Here is a 23,578-nt window from a genome sequence, read left to right on the forward strand (position 1 = left end):
AGTGGATGGCTCTGAATGCTCGGTTTCTATTTATGGTGTTAGCAATGACTCCCAGGAAATGCTTCTAAGGGGGTAAGGTCCTAACGAGGAAAGCATCAGGCAGAAGTTACCTGCATACATGTTACTTACAAGCTAACCGATGTCTGAAGTTGCTAATGGCCTTATCAGTGGGTCTACCCACGTTTTTTTTAAACACAGGTAGTCCCGCAAAAAACATGTAATTACCACATTTCCACTACCGATGTTGTCCCAAGATTGCCTGCACTCAGTAAACCTACGTCACCATTTTTTGAGTAGCTCATGAGCCAGCAGTAGCTCCTAACTCCGGAAGTCCCCGGGAGCGCTTGGGATTGTGACCAATTACAGCGGAGTGGGCATGCCTGGAGGCGGGCCATGAGTGGAATAAAGTAGAAGACTGTTTTGGTGGGAAGCAGGAAATCCCAAGTAAATACAGCTGGAACCGGTGTAGATTCTGGAAGATCGAGAAAGCATTTTGTGTGTGTTATTGTGTGTAGATGCTCTATAGGAGTCCACAACTCAATCTAAAGGACCGAAAATGAGCATCCCCTTTAAGGTAGAAAATTTAGGCAAAATTTTGCCTCAATTTGTGTACATTTTCGGGTTAGCATACACGGCACATATCTTGTTGTGTTCCAGTTGGTGGTTTCTGGAACTTCCTAACAAATGTCCTGATACCAATATCAACTAATACCGATATAAGCAGTGGGTCCTCCCTCAAACTAATGTCACGTAATAGACATATGACGCTTATTTTACTATGTTGTAAACTGCACAAAAAACTGTCACAAAAACTGCAAAATAAGACAAATACTATAGTATTCAAGACAAGCTATACAACAAGTGACAAAACACTGAATGTGATGCCGAGTGACTCTTCCTGAGGTGTGATATTAGATAGAAAGGACGACGCCTTACCCCCCCCCCCCTTCATTTGGCCATTCATCATTCATATTTATTCATTTTTTGAATAATTATTGGCTGTATTCAACCTCAAATTGAATGAATTAAATACAGTTATAGAGTGAATTTGAAGCACATATAATCCAATATAAATGGTGTCATGCTAAACAATGGTATTTTTCACACAGTAAAGCCTTGAATGCAGCAAAAGACAATGAAATTCAATATACTTGACACGTTTCTCATTCTCCATAATTCATAGACATCTGCTGTGAAGACTTGGTGTAGCAATCATGTGGTTGTTGTTTGGCCAAACATTCCGTAAATGAATGTAAGTCAGTGTGATGGAAATTTGCTTTGGTGTGTGTGTGTGTGTGTGTGTGTGTGTGTGTGTGTGTGAGTACATTTTTCATGGCGTCAGCAGCTGATGTTGTCAGCTCTCTGTAGCAAACACTCATTTGCATCGAGATAATGAGAGAGATGTTGTTTTTAAGCAGCCACAACAGAAAGTTTGGATGTAAAGAGTGTATGCAACAATAATTGGGTCTACTTTTCAATTTGTTAATTATTTTTTTTTATTTCCTTCATCAGACCATTCTTTCATTCATTGCATTGGCATTTTCTACAGCTTATCCTCACAAGGGTTGCAGGGGGTGCTGGAGCCTATCCCACCTGTGTTCAGGCGAGAGGCGGGGTACACCCTGGACTGGTGGCCAGCCAATCACAGGGCACATATAGACAAACAACCATTCACACTCACATTCATACCTGGACAATTTGGAGTCGCTAATTAACCTAGCATGTTTTTGGAATGTGGGAGGAAACCGGAGTACTCGAGAAAACCCACGCATGCACGGGGAGAACATGCAAACTCCACACAGAGATGGCCGAGGGTGGAATCGAACTCGGGTCTCCTAGTTGTGTGGCCTGCGTGCTAACCACTCGGTCGCCGCGCAGCCTTCGTCAGACCATTCATTCATTCATTCATTTTCTACAGCTTATCCTCACAAGGGTTGCAGGGGGTGCTGGAGCCTATCCCAGCTGTCTTCATGCGAGAGGCGGGGTACACCCTGGACTGTTCTCCAGCCAATCACAGGGCACATATAGACAAACAACCATTCACACTCACATTCATACCTATGGACAATTTGGAGTCGCCAATTAACCTAGCATGTTTTTGGAATGTGGGAGGAAACCGGAGTACCCGGAAAAAACCCACGCATGCACAGGGAGAACATGCAAACTCCACACAGAGATGGCCGATGGTGGAATCGAACTCGGGTCTCCTAGATGTGTGGCCTGCGTGCTAACCACCTTTGTCAGTCCAAATTATCTTTAATCACACACATTAGCGTTGACTTCGGAAAACGGTGATCAACATTTTTGCCTTTTTTCTGGTATGTTTGCAGAACTAACCACTAACTGTTTGTGTTTGGGGTATCCAAGGTGTGGAAATTGTGGTAATACTATCACTAACCTGCAGTTTTTCCTTGAAATACACATGACTTCTTAGTATATATCTGTGTGTCTATGTGTTTGTTTACATAATTGCTGTAGCCCTTAATGGGAACAACAAGCACCCCGACTTAGAAAGTCTTTTCTTCCCGTCTTGTCTTTCAGATGAGGACTGCCGCCCCTTGCAGGTTTCTATTCATGCCTTGGACATGGAATCAGAACGGTGAATGTGGAGCCATAGATGTATGCAGCCTGGGCTAGGGGACCCGAATTGATTACAAAAGGGACCAGTGTGGACAAACAGGCAGGTGATTTGGTACATTTACAACATTGTATTCTATTCCCACAGTAGAGCTTCTCCAGCCACTTGGGAGATCTCCCGGTTAACATCCAAAGTGACCCCCGTTAAAACCCCTGGACTCGCCGGTCCCAGCAGCGGTAGCTGTCAGTGAAGGTGACATGACTTGAAAGGATTCTTAAGTGGATTCTTTTCCCTCTGTGGTGGTGGCTGCCTTATTTATCAGGCTGGGAGTGGCGGCAGGATGCCTGAACTGGACGACTTTCCCCCCCTGAGGGGACCTAGAGGCTCTGAAATGGGCCTCCACGGGCCCGCTGACCCAATTCGGATTCAACACAACATCCTGGAGGAGCAAGTCGAGCTGTGGTGGTTCAGAGAACCAGGGAAGTCTCTGTTGTGTTACTGCGTCGCTGTTTTTCTAATCCTGGGCTGTGGGCTCGGAGGTGTTGGTCTGCTCTCCACCACCACCAGCGTCTCAAGTGAATGGCGGTTGGGTGCGGGCACCGCGCTCTGTCTGCTCGCCTTGGGGGTTCTGCTCAAACAGCTGCTCAGCTCCGCCGTGCAGGACATGAATTGCGTTCGAAGCCGACAGCAGATTGACATGCTAAAAAGCGGCGGATTATCTGACTTTCTCGTGGTTTTGATTACCGGGCTGTCGCTGCTCATTTGCGGAGGAGTTCTACTGCATCTGGCCCTGGTGAACCACATGCCTAAACCGGGCCAAGCACTTAATGACATGTACATCTCTGGAGTGGTGTTGCTGACTGGAGGGGGTGCTGCAGTGGTGGGGGTTGGAATATACTCCGTTGTGGTCATCCTACTGGAGAGGACGCGGCACAGACAAAGATTTGTGGACCGTATTTTCAACATCTTCACCATCTCCGGACACATGAACCACCAGGCTCGTAGAGAAACTACCTCCAGTCTGGCCAACCTCATATGAGACGTAACAGCAGGATTACTGCTTTTGGAAAAATGGCAAAAAATGATCATTCATTGCAAGATGACAGCGGAAGCCAAACAGTAGCGACAAGAATGGATGACAATATTAAAGACTAACCAACTAACTGAGATGGACTCAAGTTCACAGCCAGACATTGTGCTATATGAAACGTTTATATTGGATAGCATTGGTAGCATTATTGCATCGGCTGGAAAGGCAGTATTAACCGGTCGGACGTGTAACAAAGCATCCTGAGCAGCAGTTTCTCCCGGATTCTCACCTTAGAGACTTTAAAATCAAGTCATAGGTGCCTTTGGAAGAGACTTTGCCCCCACCCCCCCCCACACACAGAAGTATTGGACCAGTGAATCCTAGTCCTAATTGACACAAACATTTGGTTTTGACATCCATAGATGAATATGAGACCAGGTAGCAGCATTACAGCTTTTATTTCTGATGGATGAATTTTAGAGGCCACCCTCGGACATCTCTGTGTGGAGTTTGCATGTTCTACGGGTTTTCTTGCGTGGGTTTTCTCCGGGTACTCCGACTTCCTCCCCAAAACATGCTAGGTTAATTCATTCATTCTTTCATTCATTTTCTACCGCTTTTTCCTCGCAAGGGTCACGGGGGTGCTGGAGCCTATCCCAGCTGTCTTTGGGCGAGAGACGGGGTACACCCTGGACTGGTTGCCAGCCAATCACAGGGCACATATAGACAAACAACCATTCACACTCACATTCATACCTATGGACAATTTGGAGTCGCCAATCATGTTTTTGGAATGTGGGAGGAAACCGGAGTCCCCGGAGAAAACCCACGCATGCACGGGGAGAACATGCAAACTCAACACAGAGATGGCTGAGGGTGGAACTGAACCCTGGTCTCCTAGCTGTGAGGTATGTGCGCTAACCACTAGACCACTGTGCCGCCCGCTAGGTTAATTGGCGACTCCAAATTATCCATAAGTATGAATGGTTGTTTGTCTATATGTGCCCTGTGATTGGCTGGCGACCAGTCCAGGGTGTACCCTGCCTCTCGCCCGAAGACAGCTGGGATAGGCTCCAGCACCCCCACGACCCTCGTGAGGATAAGTGTTGAATGAATGGATCTCTTTCCTTATTAGCAAATTCTATTCTATAAACTACTATAGATGTTTTCCTGGGTGTACCTGTTGGACATACACCAGTGGTATCAGACATTTTTGATGATTTTGACAGATTTTTCAAGGCACACAGAATATTGTGTTCTTGGGCTATATAAAAATAGTTTGTTTTTACCTTTTTCCATTTTTTAGTAGTCAGCAGTAGAATATAAACAAAATAAAACAAAACAAAACATTCACAAATGTAGCTATATATATTTACCCAAAATGTCAAAAAAATGGTGCCACAACATAAACGACACAAAAAATGGTTGGTTTCAATGAAAAAAAATATTTATATTTTTTTACAAATATAACACCATGAACTAGTCACAATTTTCACAAATACACCTGAATTGTGTGTGTTAAAATATCCCTAGGATGTGTAACCTCCTTTGTGCTACACGGCGAAATGCCTTTTGACTTCCTGGTTGCTGTGGAGAATCTATTTCTATGGGAGAGAGATGCATGCCGAGTTCTTATAAAAAGCACTTCGGTCACCATGTTGGCCTTTTTTCAGCTTAAAACTGCACCAAACATGCTTTCTTTAATTGTACAGTTGCATCATCACCACTTTGTGCATCAGATCCAAATGTAAATATCTGGAAGTAAAGGTTGAAATGTTGCTCTCTTATTTTTTGATGTCAAACCCAAATGTTTATGTCTTTATGTCTACAATAAAGACAACAATAAAGAAATTGACCTCACTGTACCGATACTTGTGGGGTGTAGTGTATATGTGACAAAGGGACTGACCGGTTTAAAATACCTGAATTACAGGTACAGAATGTCCAATAAATGGGTCAATAAAACTGAAAATATATTCATCTTCACCATGGTAATATGAATATATACAAACATAACATGGGTAGTAAATCATGAGGTGTTTGTGACCCGTTTTCGAACTTAATTGTAACATCTGTTTGATGAAACGTGATGATTGCACACTAAATGTTTGAATTTCATGTGTTTTTGTGCATGAACTCAATTCTCAAATTCTTACAGCATGTTATTTCCCTGAAACACCCATTGTTTTGGAATAGTACGATAACATTGACTGTTTGTAATAATAACAGTAATAATCAGACTCAATGTCTGGCAGTGCAATCAGCTTCACAGCTCTATGTTTTATATTAAAGTGTAATACTAAGCCAGGGGTTGGCAACCCGCTGCTCTGGATCTTCATTCGAAGTCATGATATATTCTGTGTCAACGTATTGTTAAATTAATCAATCCCCAAAACTGGTACACCCCCTACCTATATTGTGTCACGGTAGATTGTGCAGGTGTGAGTACAATTGAGAGTAATTTCCATATCCTTTTCAGTAAAGTGGTCTTTATCACACTCTGCATATGCTACCTCGGGGCAAGAGGGGACACACAATGACCCATTGTTGCAGCAGTGACAACAAAAACGGGAGGCGCAGTGCACAAAGTGGTGGTCTGCAGGGGCTGGCACAGGTTAACACCAAGCTCTTTGTGAGGCACAAAAAAAAGGTTAGAGGCGGGACTTAATCTTCGCCATTGGTCCAAGGCACAAGACAATAAACCACAGGGGATCTAGTTTTATAATAATAATAATAATAATATGTAATTTCAACATTTAGTGTTGAAAAAAAAACACTCAATATCCCAGAATGTACAAAAACCCTTTTATTTCCAAATACATCATTGCTTCACATGACAGTGAAGAAGAAATCAGTTGCTGAAGTCTTACAACACAACATTATGTTGCCTGACTAAGTTTTCAATGAAACATGTACAGATTTATAATAATAACGAGAACACTCAAAATTACTTTGAAGAACCATACACACCTGCAAAAACTGGTGCATAAAAACAGACCAATGTGTAAACATATCGCTAAGCAACCACTTTACGCTATGTGACTTTTATCCTGTCCAAGCAACACCAGATGTAAAGATGGCAAATGTTGCATCCTCACTCACTCACTCAGACTCTCTTAGAAGCTGCAAAAGGATTTGGAGCACAAGGACAAGGTTACAGGCTCCATGTGGCCATCGGCGGTGTAATGCTATACTCTCAATGTCTCAGACAATATTATGCCTTATTAATCATTGACTTGCTTGCTGGTTTTAGGTTTACTTCACCGGGGATTATGTTCACAGTGGTAGTGGTAACGACACAACAGTTTATTTAAGGCATAAACATACAATACTGTATGGAGGTTGTCGTAAAGATACTCTATAGACGTGGTAAAATACAACCAGGTAGTACTATAAAAAAGTTTTCATGATATCCCTTGTGGTGAGCATTGTACGAATTCAGTATACAGTGGATCCCCGCACATTTGCGACACATCAAATTTGCAGACTTTTGTATTTGTTTTTATTTATTTCTCTGAAAATAGGCTTTTTTTCCAGTAGAAAACACGTCTCATTCACCCTAAGCTGGAAATACAGGTAATATACACCACGCATTATGTCGTCATGCTTCACTGGTAATGTTTTTTCGTCAAGCATTGTTCTGCGGTCCTTGAACGCACCATAGTCGTGTGATGTGAGATGCAAAGTGAATGAGCATCATGGCTACATGATCAATTACAAGAGACAAGCAGTGTGGATTCTGTCGACCGGGCTTGGAGAAATGATTTGGCTGGCCTGCTAGCCTTTAGCGCACGGGTGGACTTTGTGGTTCAGAAGACAAGTGACAAAGCCTCAAACGGACTGGCTGACTGATGCGCATATGGTTCCCTTGAACAAAATGGCCCTTCCAGCACCATGGATCAAGGGGCCTTATGCACAGTGCTTGTTCTGCATGTGGGGAAGGGGGGTGGCTGTGATGCTGCCAACATGTTCCCTCTGTCGTGTGTCTACAGTCTGTGTTTGCGGACACCAGCAATTGTTGTGTGTCTACAGTGGCATGTTCCTGTAATGACTTCCCAAAGCAAGGCACAGCAATAAATATAGAAATAAATTGCTGTCAATCAGACCATTATTGATGAGCCGACTCCCTATGGTCAGTCCGCTCCCGCTCTAGTGCGAGCATGATAATTAGGCTAAAGAACTGACTGTGTTCTGTTCATGGATTGTCTGATTATTCATTAGTGGTGAGTACCTATACATGATCTCATGGTGTGTGTGTGTGAGCAATGGCAATTGAAGAGATAAAAGGAGGGTTCTGGAGCGGAATCTAATCTAATAATTAAAACGGTTGCTTTTATTGCGAATGTTGATCCAAGATCAGGAGCCTGTTTAGGGGTGGGACTATTTGCAGCGATAGCAGGGATCGACTATACACGTAATAATTTGTTTTTCTTGGCATAAAAAAAGTCACTTCTGTGCAGGATTACCTTTTTTTTTTAGAAAAACCTAAATTGATCTTTTGCTGTTACTCAGTAAATCCATTGAGCCATAAAAAAGTACAAGATATCAGAAATTTGCTTGCACTCTCAAAATAAAAAAAATTCCCTTGGAACCAAATGTTAAATCAGGATTTTGCTGAAAATTAACCGGAAGGAAAGGGAAGGGGTCATGCTTTTATATGGAATGGAACAGTTTTCTGCTGCCCCATGCCCGCAGCAAGAAGCAGCGGAGAGGAAGACACACAGACAGCCATTCGTCTAACAGCATCTTTACCCTTTAGTTTGTCCGGAGTTGGTAATCTGCCAAGAGATGTAACAGCAGAGCATTAACACACAGCTTTTGTCCGTGTCATCACTCCTGCACATCCCATCATTGTCAGCATCAAATCCTTAAACAAGATTAACACTCACACTGGCTGTAGTACTGTCTCACTAAATCAAATACCCGATAATTACTACTTTCCTTCGACAAAGGTGAAAGGAAAGACATTCCTGGCAATGGTTATTCGAAACACCAAATAGCTAAATGTAATTCTTCAGTCATGGCTTGTTTGTTATTTTTTTTGTGGCTGGTACCACGAAAGTCCGCCTCTCGCCTGAAGACAGCTGGGATAGGCTCCAGCACCCCGGCGACCCTCGTGAGGATAAGCGGTTGAAAATGGATGGATCTCTTGCCTTATTGGCAAATTCTATTCTGTAATCTACTATGGATGTTTTCCTGGGTGTACCTGTTGGACGTACACCAGTGGTTCAATTCTTCTTCAGGACATTCCAAATGGTTGTGCTGGCTATGATCAAAGCCTTTCGGTACATTTCGGACATTTTTGATGATTTTTCAAGGCACACAGAATATTGTGTAATTTGTTTCTACCTTTTTCCATGTTTTAGTAGTCAGCAGTATAATATAGGTGAGTTTCTGCAGTCAGCTGGGATAGACTCCAGCATACATTTCCGACCCTAATGAGGATAAGCGGCATAGAAAAGGATGGATGGATTGTACCATTAAAAGGTTTGTTTCCTGAAGAACACAATGAACACAACAACATGGGATGCCTAAAAGCACTGTTTCTTGCAGTACTCTATTGACTATTGACGCAATATTTTGGTTATTATCAAGAAAATTATGGAAATATACTCTTAAATTATATATACTAGTGTGACCAAATGTCCACATCCCGTCCAGGCTGGAAACAAAAAGGTACTCAAAACCACACATCTGCTTGACGTTTGACCCAAACTATCATAACTGTACAATAAGTCATCAACTTGACTTTACAGCACGGAGGTGTGGTTTAACCAGCGTCCGTATGTGTGGGTTGAGTTGAGTGAAATGTGACCACGGGTATCTTATTGCCACAGCCAGCAGTAAGATAACACAAACAATAAGCCCTCGCTTACACTCCTACAAACGTAATCTTTCTTCTGAAAGCCACACAAAAGCGCCTGTTGGCAATTCAGCCTCCGCAGCTCCTGACTTGTATTTGACAAAGTCGGGTAATAGATGTGATGGATGTATGAGAGTTTATTCGTAGAGTGGATGGCAGGTACGAAACCTAATGATTTCTGGCAATGGTCCCGTGGAAGTACTGTGTTTCAATCTCCATATCATTTCCATTTGTCCCTCATTCGGACTGATGAGATTGATGATGAAGATGAGGGTTTTGCAGCAGGCTCATCAATATATTGTATCTTTCAAGTGCAGTGTGTCATCTGACCAAAATTCAGCATGGCTGCGAGAATCAGTGAGTATCCAAATTAGGGGCAAATTACATATTTTAATTGTGTCCACACTTTGTATCACATAATTGGTTTTTAACAACAAACTGAAGTAGTTTGGAATCATTCATTCATTCATTTTCTACCACTTATCCTCACAAGGGTTGCAGAGGTGCTGGAGCCTATCCCAGCTGTCTTCAGGCGAGAGGCGGCGTACACCCTGGATCACAGGGCACATATAGACAAACAACCATTCACACTCACATTCATACCTATGGACAATTTGGAGTCGCCAATTAACCTAGCATGTTTTTGGAATGTGTTTTTAGTAACCGGGAGTACCCGGAGAAAACCCACACATGCAAACTCCACACAGAGATGGCCGAGGGTGGAATTGAACCCTGGTCTCCTAGCTGTGAGGTCTGCACGCTAACCACTCGACCACCGTGCAGCCCCTAGTTTGGAATCATTTTATTTTAAAAAAAACGTGTTTGCTAACTGTAACAAAACTGAATTGAATAGGTTCTGTTGTACTTAAGTGTGTTCCCACCTCCACTTTGTGTGATGTAGCGCACCCACGGCAAGGCCTGGTAACCACTCTTCTCTATAATCTTCAAGTAGCGTACCTACGGAGTACAAAATATCACTTAAACATGTCAAAATGGAGTCAATTTAAAAACAGTACTGAAATAAGGATTTTTCATTCCAGGTGTGTCCAAACTTTTTCTACCGAGGGTCGCATATGGAAAAGTCAGGGGTATTCTGACACTATTGATTTGGTAAAACGGCTTCCGATTTAAAGACAAAATTGTATGTTAGATTTGTGTTATAAGTGACAAAGCACATTATACACCTATTATTACACAATTTTGCTAATAAAAAAATGAGATGCAGACCACAAATGAACACACCTGAATGCCAGACACTGTAAAATAGGGGATTTCAAAGTTAACAGTGATTGGTCTTTTTGCCTCCAGCTCCTCACTCTCCACACTGGGTAGCCCAAAGTGTGCCCGCATCAGGTACTCCTTCCCACCCTTTACAAACATAACACAGAAAAGGAGAGGAAAGGTCACAGTTGTTAAAAGGATCACATCCACAGCTGTTTTTGAACTAGGATGTCAGTACAAGGTGTGCCATCATGGAACAGCTCATGATCATAAAAGATCAGCTTTGGCATGTGTCTGAATCAGCTTAAACACGCCATAGCGATCAAACCATAAAGCTGGTTAATCATTGTTCCCACATCCGCATTTGTATGTACTTTTCGAAAATAAAAACAATTTATTTACAATATATAAACAATATATTTGTATTTTATTTAACCTACAAAAGTGTCAGATCATTTTGCCGGACCCTGTATGTCAATTTGCGTTTTTACACCAAATTATTGTGTATGAATACATTCTTTACATTCGTTTCGCTTCATCGTTGTAGCTCCATGACCAATTTTCAACCAGATTTTACGCACTATTTCCCAAGCTAATAGAAGCTAGCTAGTAAGCCTCACAAGCTGACAACAACTGGATGTTATGTCACGTGAAACCCAGTTTTGGTTAAGATCCTGTATACTGTTGGACTGCTGCACATCAGAAAGCTACCTCACACTCCTGTTTCCTAAATGACTGGACTTGTACCAGACGAAAAAAAGAAACCTACTCATTCAGTATATTCATGTACTCACGTGACCTCATTCAATTTGTGGGCACATAACCAAGTCAACTTGAAGCAAATGAACCAAGGCGAGATCATAACACTGCAGCCCAGACTTGTACTGTATAGCACTCCTGAGCATAATGTGTCAACCTCATTAAAAGACTATTAACAATGAGAACATTTCAGTGTGTAAATTCCTAGTGTATGTCAAGATAATTCTTTGTGATCTCACACTTTGCTTCTAAATGCACATAATATACTAAAAAATGAAAAATGATCATGTCCCGCACTAACAGGAAAAGATTTGATGTTCCACAGCACCACGTTCTTCTCGGGCATCCACTTGGCGCTGCCCATGCTGGTCTTGAACTTTGGTGAGTCTGCATCATTGGGCACTGGCACAAAAATGGACACATTGTTGGCAGTCGACCGGCTCTTAAACTGACTCCGAGCCTGCGATAGAAAACACAGGGCAACCCAAAAATCATTACAGATGAGGGGACCATGCAAATGACATCCACACATAGCAGTACGGCTGTCTCTATGCCAAACAAATGGTGTCGTATCCCACCAATCCATTAATTTTCTATGCCGTTGAGGTTTTGTAACAAATACTGACAAGGTTTCAAAAGGAGGGACTACTAGTGAGTGGATAAAACCTGAGTAATGTTTGTGTTCATGCTTGTGCATCATATGTCATTACCTTCACCTTGATCTCGATACGGCTGTGGGAGAACCTCTCTATCACGCTCTCGATCCATATGAGTGGCTTCACCTGTCACAGGGAAAGAAAGATTGGACAAGGTTAGAGGGGTACGTACAGAGCTAACAGCATCACAACACACATTACCAATTTGAAAAAAAGATGATAATATGCATTGTTGAAAATATGTGCTGCACAGATGCAGTTCACATGATGAATGCGGTACATTAATACACTACGACCGATGTGTGTATGTTTGTTTGCTCACTGTTGTGTTAAGACGGTAGGACATGAGCTCGCTCTCGCCGTCAGGGGGAATGAAAGAAATTGTCCGGTCATTCTGGAACCGCGACAGACGGACACACTGATGAAACTTCACGTCCTCCAGCTCCACGGTTTTACTCTTGTCTCCTGAGACACACACACACACACAATACACATGAACACACAATGCACAAAGAGGGAAAAAAAAGTCAGAATCAAAACAAGGTCGAGGTAATCAAAGAACTATTTGGCACCTTTGTCTTTCTCACAGATACACAAGTACACAGTCAGAAAAGTAAACTTGCCAACTAACCGAAATATTATAACAGTGTGCCAACATCTGCCTTACTTATATCGACTGTTATTATTTAGCTGTCAACAGTCTTGACAAAGAACACATTTGTATCAGAAATACTGTCACTAGCTGTACAATAATACTGACTCAACAATATTCAGAAGAATAGGTTTTTTAATATTCCAAATGTGCCACTGTATATGAGGCAGTGTGACCAATTTCCATCACAGCAATCCAAGTTCCATAACAATGAGACCAGCTCTCTGACATCAATACACTGAAAGCCACAAGCTACCCACTGACATTGGTTTATATACTGTATATTCATATCGCTCACACTAACTGCATAATTGTTGTTGTCTCGACAATCCAATATCCTTTTTGGTGTTCGACCAGCCATCAGTCTTTTTAACAAACATTCAATAAAGTCTTGGGAATATTGAGCAATATATGTCAATTTATGTCAATTCCAGCAATTTGTCAAAAGCTGTCCCTCTCGGTACTGGCCATTTGGATTATTTTGATAGATTTTTCAAAGCACACAGAGTATTGTTATGTGGCTATTGGTATATACAAAAAAGTTTTAAACTCTCATCTTTAATCAGGAGGTTTGTTTCTACCATTTTCCACTGTTTTGTAATCTGCAACATTGTAAAGACTCCTCTTCTTATTATCTTAGTAATGAGCAACCCATATTAACATAAAAAAAACCTCCAAAAGGGTCAGTGCCTCACCAGCCATGAACCTCAACGCACGTCACTGTTATAGAGGATAAATAAATTGACATTTTCTGCTGATCAACCGAATCTGAAAGGGTGTGATCGACAAAAATCTGCAGACTGTGTCTTCTTGTAAAGACACTGTCTCTCAAGAGTAAATTAAAAGTGCAGGATTACTGCAAAATGCTGTTAAAAAGTGACCTCTTTAATGGTGCCATCCATACTCAACTAGAAATAAGCCCAGTGTTCTCCTCTGCTGTGGTTAATGGCGGGTGCTGAGTGGTGGAAAACTGCTGTAATGACTGTGGGCCAGTGGGTCTTCAGCTAAATCCACTATTCAAAGTCAGCTAAAACATGCTACACCTATTTTCAAAGAAGAATGTGTACATGTGTACAGGCATGCATGCTGTGTTGGTGTGCATGTTTTCAATCGCTGATTTTGCTTAGTTTTTTTGCAAGAGTACAGTATGTGACAGAATTGTCTGCGATCATCTTCTCTGGGAGCTCAAGCAAATCGCAGCAACACTTTTGAATTGATTCTCACTCTTTCTCTGTTCCACCCGATGTGTTTGTGTCCATCACTTACCCTCACAGGCATTGAATATTCTGCCAAATACTAGAATGAAAGGTCATTTGAGACATTTTGTCCCTGTAAGGTCCTACGGGGCCATGGAACAAGCCTGTACATGTGAGCACAAGTCAGGGGAGGGATGAAAATGTTACAGTATCCCCTGTGGTTACGATTTGTAGTTCCTCTCACCTGTTCCCATGTATTTTCATAATACTAATACAGCAACGGAATAACCAGAAAAACATTGCATTGTCTACAATGATATTCCACATTTGACTCAACAAATGTTGCTACATCTCTGAACTTTTTACTGTAAAACCTAAGACGACCACAAAAACTCATAGCAACCAGATAATTTTTTGTTTGTTCAAAAGCCTGTAGATGATAAGGTGACATCTTATGTATAACATTGTAAAGATAAGACATGCCTGACAGATACAGAACTTGCTTTGTGTGAGCAATTATACTGACAGTACTGTTAATATGTTAATATGGCTGAGCTTCCTGTCTTTCTAGGCCTCATCCAGAAGAGGGCAGTGTTTAATGATGAATTATGTGAACTGGCAGCAATACAGTACAGTGAAAACATGAAGATAAATATGTGCATTAATATTCTGTTTCTTGTTTAATTTTTCAGTGTCATCATTTTTATCATTGATCATTTATAATAATTATTATTTTTTCACATGTGTCTTATATAGCAAAACACGTCCGAGCAGAATATTTTGGGCAATCCCAATGCACTTTTCATTTTCATGACTGTTGATTGGTGGGAAGATTAAGTCGAACGTAAAAATTCCAAGTGGTGGGAGACATCAAGGGAACGTGGCTAAAGCTAGAAAAACAGGAAAAAACGCATAGCGTCACAGAGAAAGTTGACTGTGAATGCAGCGTTGCAAGGACGATGGGAGTTACAACAATTTACATAGAGGGTGAGTTCAATGGGAATGCCAAGAGGTTTTACTTACTCCCTGTGATTTCAAACAGCACTTTGTCATTGAGGCCCAGTCTGAGTTCAGGCATCCCTGAAAGGATCACTTTGAGCTTAATGGAACCCACTATTTCACTTCGGAGGACACTGCCAGTGGCGCTTACCTGTAAGAATAACATATTGTAATACATTGCATATTATTAAACACCAAAATACCCAAATCAACCAAGAAATTCTGAACCATGTCTTTGTGGGAGTGATCTTAAAATGCATCACTGGGTCATAAAAGTTATTTTCCCCCCACAGTATACACAGGCACAGGGAGAAAACGCAACCTCAAAGTTTTAAACCCAGAAACACACATTTAATAAAAATAAAAAAATATGTCCTCACCAGTAGATTTACTGACTCAATCACATCCATAAAAACTTCATTCTTCCTGTACTTGATGCCCTCAGACCTCCAAGACACAGCATTGGTGACAGTAGCAGGAGGTCGAACGGCCCCGAGCTCGAGCTTGTGACCTTGCTGGGTAATGTACCTAAAATAAACAAAGAAAAACAATTAACACTTGGCCAGTAATCATGCAGAACAACCTAGTGGGTTGCAGCTCTGATTAAAATGTAATCACCTTATCTCTTCTTGAATAGAAATAATAATTTGGAGCTCAGCATCTTCAAGTGTACGCTACAGTACATCTACGCGTGGGGGAAAAACTTATTCTGTTCATCCTACATGCAGATTTACATATTTACACAATACACATGTGTATTGCATGTGTCTTGCTTGACACAAAAAGTCAAGACTTTTTGAGAGATCAAAGGCACTGACAGGTAGCTCTGGGGTCGATGTGTGGTTGCTTTCTTGTTTTGCTGATTGTTCGACTGTGCCCCGATATTGCTCAGAAATGCTAATGACTTGAAGGGGAAGTTGGCAGCGTACTCCAAGATTAGCATAACAATAGGTGTCAAAAACATGCATGCACACACATTATTTTAGTGACATTCACATCACAAACTTTCATACATTTACTGTCACCAGACAGAATGTGCTATATGTTGCAAGTAAAAGCTTGTTTTTGCGGTCAGGGCATGAAAAGGTCAGAAACCACAAAGTAGTTTCTATGTGCATGTTTGTGTGCACAACAGAGACATGAGAGCGGCGCTTTTGAGTCTAACAGTCTCAAGTGTTTCTAACTGTAGGTGTCATTGGGCCCACATAATGTTGAAAATACCATTGTCAACAGGATGTTCATCAGTCCTCTTGAGAGATGCAATCAACATTAAATAATCTAAATATTCAAGCTTGTAGCTACAAACAGAGGACCAAATGTTTTTCCAACAAATGTTGACATTGTTGAACAAAAGTGATGCATATAAGACTTGTTGCTGTGGTACTATAGGCTAGCTGTGGCACAAACAAAGCCTTTAATTTGACAGAATTGGCTCTTTGAGTGTAAGAAAACAGAAACAACCCTGTGAACAGTGAGTGCATGCTTCAGGAGGAGTCACTGCAGCTGCCGCAGTCCATTTAGTCCCTGGATAAAGCTCCATTATTAATGCAGCTTAAGTCATTAGTTATGCGTCACTTAGTGGAAAATAATCAACAGAACTAATGCACCATAAACTAAGTGACTTTTCACTAATCAACAATGGCATCACAACTCCAGGGTACATTCAAATAACAACCGGCTATACAATTAGTTGTATTTTTCAGTTGGAACTGAAACATTTCTGAGTTATGTACATGTCATGTACAGACCGTACTATGTAAAATGTACTGTTCTAACCCAGCACAGCTATTATTGCCAAAACAAAGCTAGTAACAACAAAGTTAGTAACAGTCAACAGTAAGTACTGTGTGTCAATATTTACTTTGACAACCACTTTTATCTTGTACTGCCTAAACTTGGGCAGGTTGCACAGCTCGAATCCACAACTCGATGATGACAGCACAGAGTGGTGGATGTTAGACACCTTGCGCTTCCCCACATTCAGCTGGAGGAAACCCTGCAGGAGACCTGAACCAAACGGCCAAGCCATCACCTTCACATTGAGCTTACTCAGCCAGGCAGCTGTCATCTGGGAGGTGTGTTTGGGGTCGTTATCATGTTGGAAAACCACCATTTGGCCCAGTTTCCTAATGAGGGGGATCGTGTTCTGCTTCAGAATGTCACAGTACATGTTGGAATTTGGTTTTCCTTCAATTAACAGGAGCTCCCTGTGCTGGCAGCACTCATGCATCCCCAGACCATGATGCGCTCATACACCTGACTCACTTGTGTTATCAGCTTGTGGAAACAAAGGCATCACTTTTGTTTTTTTAGATCAAACTTAAAGACCACAAAGGATGCAGCGACAAAAGCAGAAACAACCCATGGAACACACACAAAGGGGTACATGTGTTAGGAAGCAGAATTTCTCCTTATCTTGGATGACTTTGAGGATTAAGTCCGTTCAAGGATATGTAAGCTAAGCAGGTTAGGTTTCAAAATACAGTGGAACCTTGGTTAGCGTCATTATTCATTCCAGGAGGTCGTACTTTAACAAAATAGGACGTTAACCAAATCAATTTTTCCCATTAAAAATAATGTCAATCAATTAATCTGCTCCAGAAAGCCAAAAATGTTACTACAAAACATGTTTTTATAGTTTTACAAGTATACAATACAAATGGTGAACCAAAGGGATAAGTGAACATGCCTACTGATGTTTGGAAATTTACGTTATTAGTAATTAGAATGTGCTTTTCTTACTCTTGAAGAATCTTGCTGTCAGTTGTTTGTGGGAATCCAAAATCCATGATTTCGTCCATCAGTTCATAAACAGTCACAAAGTTGTCACGGATACTCTCCTCCTCCAGCTCCTTAAAGTATTCCTGAAACACCTATACGCAGAATTAAGTCGGCACAGTGCGCACACAAACAATTCTAAAAGCAAAACAACATTTTTTAGGTCAGCATGAAGGTTTTCTTTTCTTTAAGTAGTGCTGAAATCCATATCTAAATACATTTAAAGAAAGGGCACTTAATAATGTATTGTTTATGAACCCCTAGCTGTGCATTGTTATCTTATATGATTGAAATGAAATACTACATGGTACAACACTAAAGAAACACAATCATACTGGCTGAAAGTGTAAACCACCAATTGCGCTTTTTATTTTTTTATTACTTATTTCAATCCCAGAAAAGGGGCTGAGCGGTTCAGTTCTAATGGCAAATTCTACTTGATGTTGAAAAGATACAAACCTGGACAATTCTATAAAGGAAGGAGTACACCAGAGCAGCATTTGCATTCTTTTTGGTCATGGCCACCACTGAAAAAGGGGTCTGTTAAGAAATAATTGTTCATCTAGGACGGAGAAGTGCAGAGACAATTTCATAGCACATAACATATTTGAAAGCTGCAATTAAATTAAAGCAATTGGGAACATGGCCACAGGGAAGTATAATGGCTCTGATGCCTAATGTAGTGCACTGGGAATAACACTTACAAGCAAAATACCATGCTGAATTAATAATATTTCATGAAATTTGACTGTTAAGGGGACCTATTATGCTTTTTTTTCATTTTTCTGACCTATAAATGTTGTTTAAATGTTGTATTACTGTGTTAAACAATGCCAAAGTTTCTGATAATGAGGTTTGCACATTTGGAAGTGAGCCCTGAAAGAAGTTAGCTTCAGAGAGTTTCACAGTAATCCAGACTTCTTTATATGGGAGTGGCTGTGGGTTGGAATAAATTAAAACAGGCCATTTTGGAAATCCAAGGAAATGCAGCTGGAATAGGTGCAAACTCTGGAAGATCTAAAAAGCTTTCTGTTCAGGTTATTGTGTGTAGCTGCTCTACAGGAGTCTAAAACTGAATATAAAAGGCTGTAAATTAGCATAATAGGTCCCCTTTAAATCATTTGCATTAAAAAAGGTGGCGAGTGATGTTCCGTTTTTAAAGTGTCTGTGATACACAATGTCGGGAAGCTAAACCAAAGCATACTTGAGTTCCATTTTGTACTTAACCCATTCTTTTCCAACTAAAATCCCTTTTAACAAAGCACTGATGTGAAATATTAATTTTCCTTGGATACAGTAAAGATTGTTGTGCTTGATCCACAGAAAGTGTGATGAGCCATGGGTGACCAGCGGAGTCATCTCTGCTTCTTCCTCTCGCTTCATTAAAATCGGCATGAAGTGGTCAATCTCATTCATGTCCATGTTTCCCATGTAGTTACGGCAGATCAAGACCTGAATGCATCACATAAAAATGAAAATATACAGGCAGAGGACACCGTGAGAGAGGCACAATAGAGTGATGAAATATTTACAGCCTTGGTTGAGGTTATACGTAGATCTGAGCACTCAAGCTTTAAGGTGCTTCAGTAACCACATGCTTACTAAGAGCACTCAACTCGGGACAGAAGAGATGATCAAAGTTCATCTCAAAAAGAGACCAAAAAAAATTACATTTCCATCTATGCCCGATTTACTGTATATGAATCTATTCTTGGGAATATTGATCAATTTGGAATTATGATTTTACACAATATTATTTTCCAATATCTGAAAATATTACATACATTTTAAAACTGCATATCTGTTGAAATGCCAAATGCTAATCATAACTCTGATGATATTACAGTGTTCTTTACAAGCTTTATTTCCTCATTGACAACCAAAGATGGATACAGCATCTAGCATGTTAGAAATAGACGACCAAACCAAACATCAACCACATGTACTGTACACTTAGGGCACACTCAATATTCTGCATCCTACCAAAAGAAAGTTTCATCAGACAAAAATGTCTGTTTTTACCTTTGTAAGAACTGATACACATTCAGTGAGTCTGGATTTCGGTTGTATTGTGGACATACAAAGTGCCAGAAGTACCACAAAATGATCAAAGCTCCAATGCTTGAGGGATCACAGACACTGTCCCATTTTTGTAATAGATGAGGCTGTGTTGCACAGGGGTCACATGGGGGCTAGACGCAACAAAGAGTAAAGGAAATAAATACAAAACGAAATACCAGGAAAGTAATGTAGTCTGGAGCGGAAAAGAGAATGAATGAAATAACAGGTCACTGCTCAGCTTCTGTAAGAGAGGTCTAAAAACTACAAGGCAGATAGTTTGGTGTCACAAGAGAAGGAGAATGAGAAAAGGACAATTCTTTACATCAAAAGGAACTGTAACACTGACATTGCCTGGGAACAGGAGAATGACTTCCCAATTCTGGGAAAGTACACCAGGACAAATAAATAAAGTACCCTAAACTCTCCACTTTAAATGAAGCTAAAATAAATAGCACACATTTGACTGATATTAGTTCTGAAAACATTTGAATCACACTTTTAATCATGTTACTACAAGCATGGAAGGGTTGCGTTCAAAGACAGCACCTAAGGTTTTGAACGACTGGGCAGTACGGAGAGCACAGTGCGAGCCCTGCTCCAATTATGGAGGTGCCCATCATTTATGTCCATTATATGAACCAATAAGTGAGTTTATGTTTTGCACCAATGTTGACTTACATTGAGTGTAGTGATAAGAATATCCACTTATTGTTTTCTTTACATTTATTTACTAATAAAGATCTTGATGTGATGATCGGAGTGTCCGTGTATGCACATCGGCAAAATGAATGAGGCAGGGTTGTTCCGAGGACAAACAGAGAGACATGTCCAGTTTATATATAAAGTAAAACTATGTAAGAACTATGCCACTAACATGACTGTAAACTGGAATTCATGAAGTCCTGAGTGTGTTTCACTCCCACTATACTGCCCCTGGCAATGAGATGATCCCCCAGCTCATTACAACTCCAAGCTTTGGTTTGAACAGACCCACTCATTAAAAATGCAATCAGAAGACAGTGGGAACAAATGGGGTTGTGCCGATTCCAATAGCCTGACATTTCAGTTTTCACAGCGGGTGCCAGCACAGTGCAGCCTGCAGCCCAGGATCTCCAATAGAAGAGGGTAAGGAAGTGGGGAAGAGATTTGGTCAGAAAAGAGAGCGTGTGGGGAGGACTGAAGGTGATGATACTGACATTACTGACTTGCCCTCAAGCAACGACAGAAAGCAAGAACCTTTGATCTGTGCAATCAAAAATCCAGATTATGAGGGCTTGTTCGTTTTTACTGCTATGTTTTTTAGCAAGTGCATACATATCTTTGCCAATTTCTTTTACTGTCCTCAAATAAATGAAGCTAGGTGTAGACAGATTTAATTGAGTAGTTTTTCCACTGCATTGACAGCATATACATCTAAAAATATGCTTTTCTGACAGAAATACAGAAACCGTCTGTGTTTATTATATGGTTCGATGTCATAAAAGTGAGTGTGAATGATTGTCTATGTTTAGTCTACGTTTAGTTACGTGTAGTCTGCCTTGTAATCCATCCAGGGTGTAAAAAGCCCAAAAGCCCAAAAGGAAGCATCCTGAAGTTGGGCAAAAGGAAGTCAGCATGAATGGATGTTTCCTTCAACATTTCACTCTGCTGTTTTTCAATGGGGGTGTAGCATAAGAATGTTTTGTAAACAACAGTTTAAGTTCCACCCTCCTAGTAGCCTGCAGTTGACATGGGCGATCAATACTTGCAACTTGATTGTAACTGAACCAAGGCATTTTTTTTTTTAGAAATATTTGTTTTTTATTATTTTTTGGGTGCTGTTGTCAGTCAAACTCCAGCATGCTCAAACCACTTCCAGAATTCCTGACTATATGGCCAACATGCAAACCATTAGTTCACAGTGCAGCCAAGAACAGTGCATTCATGCACCTGATGACTGCAAACGGATGTAACGTTACATTCAACACAGCACTCACAGTGGACAAACATTCACACTGCAGGGTATGATGCCCAATTCAGATGTTTTGTTAAAATCTGCTTTTTTTTATGTCTTTCATATTACCAAAAATATGTGACTTGTTGATGTGAGCACTAAGCATGTGGGAAGTGACATGGATCACACCCATTTCGGTGTGTTTAGGGAAGTAAAGATTACAGCATTTTGCGCTCCTCTGTGTGTTTGTGTAAATTTCAAGGATTTTGTGTAACAGGAGTCAATATTTCCTTAACCAAAGGATCCTGCACAGCAGATTAATTACAAAATTTTGGATATGGCGGTTTGTGTGGAACTTGCTTACCTTTATCAAAGTCTCGGTAAGCACATTGCATGTCTTTTGACGTATAGGTCAAATATATGCGACTCAGCCGTTCCTACTGCAGCACATCACATACATATTGGATTTATATCCACATACAAATAAGGCCTGAGTCGCATTTGAATCAATTAATCAAGTCAACCACTATCAGTGACACAAACAAACCAACAGTGTCAAAGTTGTACAATTAAAAAAATATATTATTATCATTGCAAGTCTGTAGATTTGATCAATTTTGTGCATTGTTTTCAAAGGAAAAAATATAGTGTACAGCTTGTGAGACTAAACAAGTTACAATATATCACATTTGTTTTGACAAAAAAAAGATCTTCTAAGTCAACTTTTTGCAATTTGAGAAGCCTAGCAATGTCAAAACAATAATCTTAGTTCAGTCACTAACTATGATGGTCATACATTCATCAGAATGCTATATTAAGCTTAAATATTTGAGTTTGAAACTTTGCCATATGACACATTAGGTGGGCATAATAAGCGGCATGGCTGCTCAGGAACAGGTCCTCTCTCTGGCTAGCAGAACCTGTTTGTCAAGTTCTCTCTCTTCCTGACACGTCTGTCTTTATTGAAGACAGAAAGTAGTCTTTATTTTGCAAGGGCATACGATAACTATTATATTATTCATGAGACATGCAGAACTTAAACATATGTATTTCATTGAGCAGGTGTTTTAGCTCATCTTCAACTTGCCCCAACAAGTCCAAACAAACTTACCTTCCCCTTCAGGTCCAGAACAAATATCGCTGACGCCGACATTGTCGTTGGTAATATAAAAAAATCCAAGTACAAGAACCGGGCTTCTAACGAGCGGATATACAGTTGGAAGTGGGTCACTTGTGTGGAATAATTTTAGCTCCCATCATCATCCTTCCTCCTCTCCTCCAGTCTCTGCCCCAGTCGTTTTACAGCGCTTCCGCATAAAAGTGTCAAGCTAACCGTTGTGACAAAAAACTAACTTCCGGTATATAGTTGCTAATCATGCATCTTAAGCTAGTTACAAATTCAGTAGCGTTTAGTTTTCAATAGTTGTACTTGCACCACTCATTTTTCATTTAAATGAAATAAATTATAAGGCATATTGGAGCAGATCTGTAGTACGGTGCTATTTGAAGCAGTTCCTGAAAAACGTTAAACGTCAACTTACACGGATAATTTGATTTTACTGTGAAGGCACGTGTTCCAACTCTTGGGAAGTGGTTACTCCTGCTTATTTGAGCTTGACTTGCTGTGTTTACTCTGTTGACAGCCCCTTGCAGAGTAGACTGGCAGTGCGCTCCCATCAATTGGATGGCCTCAAAGGATCCCGAACGCTTCATGGGCTTTTTGTGAGAAATCACAATGAATAAGTATTGTTCTCGCGATGGCAAGGTGAATGGTCAGCATGAGCAGCGCCTCCACACAAAAACATAGACATACATTTCTGGTTATTCATATATTTTTAATGGCAATATGATA

At 40.7% G+C, this 23,578-nt stretch overlaps 2 protein-coding genes across 6 annotated transcripts in view; one reads left to right on the top strand and one right to left on the bottom strand.

Moving 5' to 3' along the window:
• Nucleotides 1-4,233, top strand: part of LOC131129577 (transmembrane protein 125) — an 18,348-nt gene extending 14,115 nt beyond the window's left edge. Inside the window, exons 2-3 of one of the 3 annotated variants that reach the window (XM_058073274.1) lie at nucleotides 2,542-2,619; nucleotides 2,726-4,233. In XM_058073274.1, the coding sequence (XP_057929257.1) occupies nucleotides 2,919-3,617 (699 nt within the window). In that variant the 5' untranslated portion in view covers nucleotides 2,542-2,619; nucleotides 2,726-2,918 and the 3' untranslated portion in view covers nucleotides 3,618-4,233. Of the gene's footprint in view, nucleotides 1-2,541 lie in introns of all 3 variants that reach the window. The other 2 variants (XM_058073275.1, XM_058073273.1) reach the window with 2 other exon arrangements.
• Nucleotides 1-23,155, bottom strand: part of ap1m3 (adaptor related protein complex 1 subunit mu 3) — a 24,687-nt gene extending 1,532 nt beyond the window's left edge. Inside the window, exons 1-12 of one of the 3 annotated variants that reach the window (XM_058073270.1) lie at nucleotides 22,838-23,152; nucleotides 19,028-19,184; nucleotides 18,192-18,259; nucleotides 17,697-17,827; nucleotides 15,335-15,482; nucleotides 14,979-15,105; nucleotides 12,430-12,572; nucleotides 12,162-12,233; nucleotides 11,753-11,911; nucleotides 10,714-10,839; nucleotides 10,353-10,428; nucleotides 6,361-8,386 (exon numbers count right to left, since the gene is read on the bottom strand). In XM_058073270.1, the coding sequence (XP_057929253.1) occupies nucleotides 8,364-8,386; nucleotides 10,353-10,428; nucleotides 10,714-10,839; nucleotides 11,753-11,911; nucleotides 12,162-12,233; nucleotides 12,430-12,572; nucleotides 14,979-15,105; nucleotides 15,335-15,482; nucleotides 17,697-17,827; nucleotides 18,192-18,259; nucleotides 19,028-19,184; nucleotides 22,838-22,879 (1,272 nt within the window). In that variant the 5' untranslated portion in view covers nucleotides 22,880-23,152 and the 3' untranslated portion in view covers nucleotides 6,361-8,363. Of the gene's footprint in view, nucleotides 1-6,360; nucleotides 8,387-10,024; nucleotides 10,429-10,713; nucleotides 10,840-11,752; nucleotides 11,912-12,161; nucleotides 12,234-12,429; nucleotides 12,573-14,978; nucleotides 15,106-15,334; nucleotides 15,483-17,696; nucleotides 17,828-18,191; nucleotides 18,260-19,027; nucleotides 19,185-22,837 lie in introns of those variants that run through there. The other 2 variants (XM_058073271.1, XM_058073269.1) reach the window with 2 other exon arrangements.
• Between the last annotated feature and the right edge of the window lie 423 nt (nucleotides 23,156-23,578).

Source organism: Doryrhamphus excisus, chromosome 5 (assembly GCF_030265055.1).
Source record: "Doryrhamphus excisus isolate RoL2022-K1 chromosome 5, RoL_Dexc_1.0, whole genome shotgun sequence".
Classification (NCBI taxonomy): Eukaryota; Metazoa; Chordata; class Actinopteri; order Syngnathiformes; family Syngnathidae; genus Doryrhamphus; species Doryrhamphus excisus.